Source organism: Nestor notabilis, unplaced genomic scaffold, assembly GCF_000696875.1.
Source record: "Nestor notabilis isolate BGI_N333 unplaced genomic scaffold, ASM69687v1 Scaffold27011, whole genome shotgun sequence".
Lineage (NCBI taxonomy): Eukaryota > Metazoa > Chordata > Aves > Psittaciformes > Psittacidae > Nestor > Nestor notabilis.
The window spans coordinates 1-9,995 of record NW_009916443.1 but is presented as its reverse complement, the minus strand read 5'-3'; the positions used below and the strand labels follow the sequence as shown (position 1 = coordinate 9,995).

The following is a 9,995-nucleotide window of genomic DNA, read 5'->3' as shown; positions in this document are numbered from 1 at the left end:
GACTGCAAGAGCCCCACTGAGAAAATCTGTCGGCTTTTCTTTGACCTGGAAAGTTCTGTTTTGGTAGATGACAGGGACTTAATCTTTTATATAATCATTATACAGTAAATAAACAAAACTGAATTTAGTTAGATTGAACTTTCAAGTCTTGTATTATATAGATTCAGCTAAGTTTGTATATTGAGGTAGTTTAAACTACCTTTTCATTTTACTCTTACTTCTTTCCATCATCGTTTATCTATTCCAGGTCTCTTTCACTACATGAAGTGTGGAATTTTTCTGCATTGTAACTAAGTGTAGAAAGTTTTAGTCTGCAAAAGCAACATCTAATTTAAAAGAGGACACCTTGCTGGGCTTCAAGGCCTCACAGTCTTTTGAAGGCTTGAAACATCTACTCAAATTTAAAAGTACAGCTTAGTCAGTTAAGGCAAAAACTTCTATAATTGCTCCCTTTGTATTCTTTTGGTCTGAAATTCTTGGTATTATTTATTAGTAGTCCTTCCGATTTTAGGAGGTTTTATGTAAGAAAGGCCCTAGTTTTGCAAACACTGCTGTATGCAGTTGTTTGGTGAAAAAATAAATGAAAATTACTGGAGTCTTACAATAATCAATCCTCTGTGCAGCAGTGCACTGGAAAGATAATTCCATATTTGTGTAGTCTGGAATATTTTCTAGAGTGAAAAATGCTGACATAAAAATACTAAAAATATATAGTATCACCCTGATCATAATGTTATGCTGAAAACTTTGAAAATACTTACTGAGTATAGGAATGTCACTAGAAAGTATAAACTCAATTAAAACTTTAACAATGTATTGACAATTGCAAAAATACAAGTTCATATAGAACTAAAATACTTTCAGTTATCACACACCATAATGGTCATTCAAATAATCTAATACTGCTGAGGTACTTGATAAAACATTAAAAACTTTTTTTTCTTGCTTTGAACTTATGCGTTCCAACATGTACATTAAGTGGTGGTGAAAACACGTAAAAGGAGTTCCAAGCTCAAGAGCAATGTCAACCCAGTCCTGGATGCACTTCAAAGGTGTCTCTTCGTATCCTGCAAACATTGCCGGATTTGCTAAGAGTCCTCTAGCCACCATTACACCTTCAAATTGGAAATTAAAGCAGTAAGTTACATTATAGTTTAAATTTTACATGAAATCTTCCTGTAGGTTTTTTATAGCACCTCCTCAGGACAACCACCCAAAGCTAACAGGCAAGTAACAGAAGACCAACAGGGATGGGTATTAATAGCTGTACTGGAGAAATACATTTAACAATCTAAATCTCAGAGTACCTACAACACCTGTCAACACATTCCACTTGATGAGGTCTCCAGATTGATCTCTCCAGAATTGTGAAATGAAGCTCAGGATACAGAAGCCTTTCTTCCCTACTTCTGAAACTGCAGTTCAATTGTATTTTGGTTTTATTTGCTACACACATACAAACCTGCCTTTTTAACATAATATTACAATGGAAAGATGCAAGAGTAGCAGTATGCTAAGTTTAGTTATTTTTAGTGCAACTCGGCTGATTTGATGACCTAGAATCCTTCTTCCAGTAAGAGCTTGATGTCTCAATTATATAAATCTCATGGTTCTTGATCTGCAGTAAATCTTTCTGAACAAGCCAGTGTATTTGCAACTGTAATCCCAAATTGTCAGATAAACCCATACAAGTGCTACTTGTGCTTAAGCAATTCTGTTTTCCTGCACTGTCAACATATAACCTATCATACTTAGTCTTTTCTTAAAAGATAGGAAGATAAAAAATGAAAAATTTCTTTCACTATTGTATATGACAGAAAAAAGCTGATGCTTTATGATTTTGTTATTGAAGGTCAGCTGGGATATGAAAATATTCTTTCCTGTTACACACTTCCTTCCTGCTTTGTTTTTTTGGGGAAAGTCACTGTAGCAGCACAGCAGTTTGGTTCAACTGATCTTTGCTGTTGCTATTAAACACCAATAGTGTCAAAAGAAACCTGCCACATGAACTTTTCCTTATGACACTCTTTTCTGTCCTGCTGTTCTCTAGCTGAAAGACCAAAGTGTGTAGGTATAGATCCCCTCTTCAAAACATGTACTGAATTTCTGTATTGTCTTGTAACTATAGACGGTTGCAGGAATCTACTGTGACTAAATAACTGCAGGGTAATCCTGCAAAAAATCCTCAAATTTTAGCACTGAAGTGTAAGACACGGTAAACACACACAGATAAGAGAGTGCAATACCTCACTGTGTCCTTCAAGCTAACCATCTTAACTGTTAAATATCTGGCTTAACAATAGTTCCTTTTCCTGCCATATTCTTATGGTAAGAAATCTGATCCTATGTGCATGAAGTAGAGATTTCCAAGTGGAAAGTTTTAAAGAACTTTTACAGTTCTTTAAAAGATGTTCAGTTCCCGAAAGAGATAGACTGGATGTCTGAAGGTCCCCCTGAACTCCATTACTGAGTGATGAGATAGCATAATTAAGCAAAGGGCTTTTGTAATTTGTCTTGGAAATCATTATTTGTGGCTTTGAATAGCAGTGCTCTAGTGCTTTTATTACAAGTGACTCTGTTTATGAGTTTGTAAGGCATCTAAAACACCCTCCTTCATTTGTCTCCTCAAAGAGTGTAAAGAACTCAAATCATACCCTACTTATAGCTAAAATAAATACTTTGAAATGTCATTTATATGAGTTTATTTAGAAGATAGAGTGTTTAATCTTACCATCTGCTCCTGTCAAGTGATGAACTTTTTCAGCATCTCTTAAAGTTTTAATGTCTCCATTAGCCACAATAGGTATAGACATGCTTTGCTTAATTATTTTAATTGCATCATAATGTACAGGCTGATGTCTTTCTTCTACACTTCTCCCATGTACTGTAATCCATGAAACTCCAGTTGCTTCAGCTTTTTGACACAGGTCAACTGTTCTTTTTAAGTCCTCGTGGATCCTACAATTCCACAGAATGAAAACATTACATAGTTACCTGAACTGTATAAAAAGCTGTCCTCCATAAGGAGGAGTTATCACAGATTTGTATAAATAACTAAAGAAAATATTACTGTTGGAAGATAATGAGGCTTGGTTTGTTTGTTCTAATAAAGACATATGAGTTTAATGTATGGAAAGTACTATTTACCATTTCCTAATTATATCACATCTCTGAAATATACATGATAAACTTTAGAGATTGAGCAAGGGTGCCCAAAAGATTCTAAACCAAACATTATTATTTTGCTTACTTTGTGGAAAAAGGAAAATCTAATTTATGGTAGTTCCTCTTTCACAAAAGATTGAAACTGTGTTGAAACTTAACTGGCAAATATACAAAAGCCATATGGGATGTGTGGATGAATAGCGGAAGTGGTACAAAGCAATGCAAAGCAACAGTTTACAGAAGGGGAACAGGATGTGTTCCTTGCAGCAGCAGTTTTGTTACCTTTCCCTTTATGGCAAATGTGGCTCTGGCCTCTAGCAGCTCACAGAGTAAATCCTTGTGATGATACACACTGTGCTGCTTTTCTTTTATGGAACCATGAACCTTTTAACGTGTACTTTCATGTCAGTTGAATTGCAAGAAAACTCATAGCATCCAGTATGTTACCTGGGTAAGTAGTCAAAGCCTGTGCTGATTCTACTATCTAAATCTGGGATTACTTTTCCCAGATATTCTTTCATCTGGGGTCAAAAAAATCTCAGCAGTCTTCACATGTAAGGAAAATATTATAATGTGTAGTATTACATTAACAGAATTACATATAGTGTATTTATTACATGAACATGTTTCTTAAAAAAATTTAAAAAGGATTATTCCATGTACCACAAACAGCACTTAGGTTAGATCTACCTTATTTTAATAGATACTGAAAATCTTGGTTTGTCGATCTGATTCCGTACATGTCTCACCATATCTTGAACGAGCTCTGGTTTATTTATTAAGCAAGCACCATAACCTTCTGTCATCGCCCACCTTTAAAAGAAAAAGAACATTTGTATTCCATATTTGAAAAAATGCAGATCAATTTCAGTCAGATACATCGGTTTCTTTCCTTACAACCTTCCAAATGTGTGGTTGAGTAGACCACTGTAGATCAATGATTCATTTGCAGTTTGGCACCAGCTTTTACATCCTAGTTCAGTCTCCATTTGGACAAGTTACTACTCTCTTCCAGTTCAATTTTCTGTCCACAAAATGGACTCACAAGAAAGATAAATTAACATTTAATCAATAGTGGTTTACAGCGTACATAAAATAAAAAAATTGGTATTTCCCCCTCCACTGGGTCATGGATTTCTTCTAAACAGAAAATTACTTTGGATTGAAAAGGCAGTTTTTTGAAGTGCAGGGAAGGATCTGAGTTCGGTAATATTCTGTTCTTCCTCAACTGCAGAACACTTTATTCTGATTGGCATGAAATAAACTTTGCTTCTACTTAGCAGCAACAGATTTTTTCTTCAATATTTTTTCTTATAAAGGCAGATTAAAGTGCACAAAGTTTTGTTATTTTGAAAACAGCACGCACAAGAAACAAAGGATTCAAATGTGAGCATATATTTTTGTCCTAAAAGGAACTTACAGTTTGGCATACTTAATTGTAGCTAGCTTAAAAAAAACCAAAAAACATTTCCATTCTGAAGCCTCAGATCTCTCCAGAAAAGACTTTTCTCAAATACTGTAATTTTAAGTCAAGACAACCTAATTAGAATAGACAAGTATTGGCACCGTAGTATTATCTTTTGCTTTCCTACGTTTGAGGTCTTCACTAAGAAAAAGGCTGCCTGACAAGCATGTAATAAATGGTTCTCAATTGAACCAGTTAGCAAGAATCTTCATTTGTGCATTACTACTCTGTTTCACTGTCAAGACAAAATCTTTATCAACTTAAGTGAGGAGTAGATCACTAATTCACTGTACTTACAAACCTAATAAAAGATGGAAGAAATTCTTTTCAGCACTTCCTGAATAATGTAATCTGTATAATTATATTTTAGAGACTATCCTTCACTTGCAGAAGTCTGAGACATCAAGGACTTGCCTCATTATTTTGGCAATTGCCACATCATTTCTCAAAACACTCTCCAAATTATTTGCAGCAAGCTGGTTTTGGTAATGCATATTTAAGAGCTGCTAAGAAGGAATGGACACTTCACTTCTTGAGCCAATACTCAGTATCTCAGAAATGAAAAAGGCAGGTTGGCAAATACACCTGGTTTTCCCAGTCTCACCATGGTGACAGGCATCTCAGAACATTCAGAACAGTGTCTTGCCACATAGACATTTCTGACAGGTTAAAAAGCTCTTTTTCTCTCAAAGTCTATTTTTAAGTTAAGACAGAAATGACTATGACAATGAAGACCAGCATTCTTTAATCTCAAATTATTTCATCATTATTTCAGTGAGCTTTTTCAAATCTTTACCTCTGAGGACAGCCACAGTTTAGGTCTATTCCATCTGCAAAAGGACAGACGATACGGGCAGCATCACACAAAACCTGTGCTTCTTTAGCAGCAAACTGAACAATCAACGGATGATCACCTACTCCAATGAAAAGGTACTTAGAGATTAAAAAAACCAACAAACCAACCCCCCCACCCTCTCGATGATGATGATAATAATAATAAAAAAACCAAATTCTTAATTTATGGACTGTCTGGCCATGGTTCTGGGCAACCAGCTCTAGGTGACCCTGCTTGACCAGGGGGCTGGCTAACGTGACCTATGGAGGTCCTTGCAAACTTGACTATTTTGTGATTTTGTGAGCCCTGGATCACAAATAAAGAGAGGTAGCTGGCCAGTGGTTATTAAATGAGTACGCCTATCAGGAGAGGTGGGAATTCAGACAAATATATCTGCCCTAGACAGCTGCGGGCTCAACATACACATATTCTGACTGAAACTGGTCAGATGCTCATCTTTCATAAAGATGATACGTGAAATTAAGCATTCTCTACTTTTCAGCAATCTTCATGCTTCCCCTCCTGACCTGCCCCTTCTTGTCTGCATGCTGCCCCTATGCCTTACTGACATGGCTGGCTGTCTTGCCAGGTAGGAAACTTGCTTACAGAACCAACCTTTCAGAAAGGAGCCAAACAACACACAAGCTCTTCCCTTCCTTATCCCAGCCCATCTTTTTCTTCTGTGCCAACACGGCTGATTTTTATCCACAATGTGATATGAAGAGTTGGAATGAGAACACAGGGGCAGAGGCAGCTTTAGCAGCTTCATCTCAAGTGGGAAACCAAAGTGTCAGTGCTCCTCAACTCAGGTCTGCTGAACTATTTGTGATTCACCAAGCCCCTGCAGAGAGCCAGATGGTCATTTGGAACATGCTCTCCTCTTCTACAGCTACTGCATTACATTAAAAGCATCTAAAAATATCTCAGTCTTAGCGCTCACTTTCTACATAAACAATTGCTGTGGTTAAGAGGCCGGGGGATATCTGAGCACTGATGAAAAGAGATGATACAGCAAATGCACAAAGCAAGTGCATTTCTGTTACTGAAAAGACCACAACTGCTTGTGATGATTTTTCTGTTTTAGTGGAAAATACATAGTTGTGGAAATAGTGGAACTTAAGTCAGAAAGCAGTGCCCTCTCAGTCAAGCTGAGACACTTCTAGAAGTCACCTAAAAACACAGCAAGCAAAAAAAAATCACTTGCATATTTTCAAAACAGAGTCCATTTAATACAGTGCTTTAGCTGTCGAGGTTTACATTGTTACAGCTAATATTTTGGAATAATCCCACCCTCCTACTTTGGGATATCTGGTTGCATATTAAGTAATAAAAACATTGAGCCTAGTGATATTAATTTTTATAGCAGCAGCCACAAAAAACATCTACCTCTTTTTGAGAAATGAACAACAAAGAAACAACAATGCCAAAGAAATGGAAAGCAGAAACTGTAATTGTGTATTCCAAACTACTGCACTAACCAGAGGACGAAATCGCCGAAGAGCCCGGCAAGTCAAACACAAAACCACAGTAAGATTTCACAACCTGTTGTAGAGCTACTTGTTAAAAGCCTAAATGCTAATAATGTAAATACTATACTCTAGGCAAAACCGTCCGAGGCACAATGTTTTAGAGGCCTATAAAACTAAGGCCATGATGAAAGAAGTGAATAGGGAAAAGATGTTGTTTACAATACTGTAACATTTCATTTGTACGCCTTCTTATCAGGCAGCAAAGTTACAGTGTAAGGGAGAATTTCTCTTTTTCCCATCGCTGCATCCCCCAGAATACACTACCTAACTGACCTGTGGAACTTCAGTGCCACGGGACATTGTATAGATCTGAAATGTAAGTAAATTCAAAGGGGGCAAACTAGGGGCTTGGTGGAGCTTTGATGCATATATATTGTCAGTTATGGTCTTACTTACTTATTTTTACAAAGAATTATTAATATTTTTTTTAAAGTTGATATCCAGTAATAAGTCTACATCTCTGTAACTGCTCTGTATAACACACCATGGTAAACAGCCAGTACTAAAATAATGAAATATACTTCCCCCACTATTATATATACACTTACAAACCCACCAATTCAGTGGTCTGAATAGATTAAATCATCACACTTCATAGATCCTACACACTGATCTTACTAGCATGTTAGCAGTGCTCTCCTCATTCCTCAGTCACAGCCTATGCTTCTGTGTTCCTTGTTACACTCTTCTACTGCAGCCACTTCATGCCAGCAGATCTGTATCATTACTGTCACCTCTACCCACATATTTCATACAGCTTGTCTCTTTTACTTTACAGCCAGGACTCTGTACTTCTTTTTGTATGTGTTCTGGTCATGTTTCTGAACCATGCCTGAAGCTTTGTTTCTCCTCATCAAAGCTAGCCATACCACAACTTCCTGGTCTTACTCCTTTTTATCACACTCTCAGTATCTCAAGTCTACCAACCAATTTATTGGTTCCATGACAACAGCCCCTTCCACTTTTCACCCCAGGTAACTTGAAACCCTGCTTCTTTAATCAATCCATAATTCCACTATGGAATCACACACAATGTAGCAATATTTTTTAAACTTTTATCCACACTCATCTGTGTTAGAGACCAGAAAACTTTTCCCAGCAATGAGTTAAGTGTTCATCTCTGAAACATAAAATAAACAGAAATTGCTGGGAGAACCATATTACCACCATCTTGTACTGGGTCTGAATGGCATGTACTTATACTGGATCTGGGATGGAATTAATTTTTCTTTTCTTTAATGTTTATTTATAGCATCCTATGTGGTGCTGTGTTTTCGATTTTGTGACAAAAACAGTTGATAATGCACCAATGCTTTGGCTATTGCTGCACAGTACTTGCACAGTGTCAAAACTTCCTCTTTTTCCTAGTCTGCCTCCTTCTGATCCCAGCAGATAGATAGGGGTGGGCAAGAAATTGGCAGTGGACACAGCTGGAACAGCTGACCCAAACTGGCCCAAGAAATATTCCATATTATATAACATTAATCTCAGCAATAAAACCGGAGTGGTAGCAACAAGGTGGCTGTTGCTTGGAGACTGACTCAGCACTGGTCTCCTAGTGCTAGGTGGGAAGTGATTGCCTTTGCATCAGTTGGGTTTTTTTTATCTCCTTCTTTCCTTCACTTATTAATCTATCTTTATCTTGACCTATGAGTTCTTGCTTTCGTTCTTGCTGTTGTCCCCCTGTGCTTCTGGGAAGGTGGAGGAGGAATGAGTGAACAGCTGTGTGGGATCATGCTTGATGGCCACCTATGTTTGGTCAACCCACCGCAGATCGCAGCTTTCCACTATTTCATTTGACACAGTCACAGGAATGTGTTTACTTTTACCTAGAATATTTCTATGGCTTTATAATCAATCAGATACAGTATACCAAAACTGTTAATGGATGTCAAGCTGTGTGACAGACTTCATTCACTCGGCCAATTTGGCTTATCACCACATAAAACATTCTGACAAGGCAACAGTTTATTAGAAAAAATACCTCTGTTTGTTGTGAATTCGCTGTCTCTAGCTTTTGCAGATCTCACAAAATCAGCTGCCACTATCATTGGTGTATAACACAAATCACAACTGTATTTCCTAACCAAGGTTCTGAAAGCCAACCTGCAGACACACGAAAATTAAAAAATAAATAGTAAAGACATTTTCCTGATTAGCTGTTCTAAAACACTGTTCTGACATGCAGTACTCTGGGGATGTCTAATATTATAACAAGATAAAATATATCCCACATCTGTCTGTCTTAAATAACTAAAGGAGAAAAATGTAATCATCCCCATTTCTTACAGTCAAGATAAACTTCCTTACGGGAAATATACTGAAAACATATTGACATGACAGTTACTTACTTGGAATAGCGGACCATAGGGGCACATATTTTTACAACTTGCCCAGAATGAAACAAATCCATGGGATCTTTCAGTTGGCATTCTTTAGTTTCTAGGTCACCAATCATGTATAATTAACAATCTTTTTAACATCTGGAAAAACAAGCAGTGTTTGAAATAGAAGTCATTCAGCTATTTCTCACAGGCCATGCAGCAGCTTGCTTTTCAGTAGAGCATCCTGCAAGCAGGCCCTCGCTTGCAGTGTTGGAACAGGCCTTTTGCCACAGCCAACTGCTGAGCACCAGTCCCATGCCCCATTGTACTTTGCCATCCCCACGCTGTAACACCGCTGTGTTTTCATTCACAGAACCACGGACGGGTTTGGGTTGGAAGAGGACGTAAAGATCATCCAGTTCCAAGCCCTTGCACGGGCAGGGACACCTTCCACCAGACCGGGTTGCTTCAACCTGGCCTTGAACGCTGCCAGGGATGGGGCAGCCACAGCTTCTCTGGGTAACCATGCCCAACCCAGGGCTCGCGTCTCGCTCGGGCTGGAGGGGAGGTTCTCAGCCACCCCTCAGCGCAGGGCCGGCTCCGGGAAGCCCCTGCCCTGCCCCACAGGCCTCACGAAGAAAGGTTCTCCTCATGCCAGGCGAAAGCTCCCGCTGCTC

The 9,995-nt window shown here is 38.1% G+C and overlaps 1 protein-coding gene across 1 annotated transcript; it reads right to left on the bottom strand.

Annotated features, from left to right (window-relative positions):
* Positions 1-522: 522 nt before the first annotated feature.
* Positions 523-9,452, bottom strand: DUS4L (dihydrouridine synthase 4-like (S. cerevisiae)). Its single transcript, XM_010024587.1, has 6 exons — positions 9,346-9,452; positions 8,979-9,100; positions 5,427-5,544; positions 3,856-3,978; positions 2,732-2,958; positions 523-1,115 (listed from the first exon to the last, which is right to left on the bottom strand). Exons 1-6 carry the CDS (start codon positions 9,450-9,452, stop codon positions 868-870), a joined length of 945 nt encoding a protein of 314 aa, XP_010022889.1. The 3' UTR covers positions 523-867.
* Between the last annotated feature and the right edge of the window lie 543 nt (positions 9,453-9,995).

Bases quoted from the DNA above. Each gene is read 5' to 3' on its own strand.
- DUS4L (XM_010024587.1), bottom strand. From the start codon at position 9,452: ATGATTGGTGACCTAGAAACTAAAGAATGCCAACTGAAAGATCCCATG. The intron at 9,101-9,345 runs GTAAGTAACTGT...GTGTGTCTGCAG, and splicing joins CCTATGGTCCGCTATTCCAA to GTTGGCTTTCAGAACCTTGG. The intron at 1,116-2,731 runs GTAAGATTAAAC...TCCAATTTGAAG, and splicing joins TCACTTGACAGGAGCAGATG to GTGTAATGGTGGCTAGAGGA.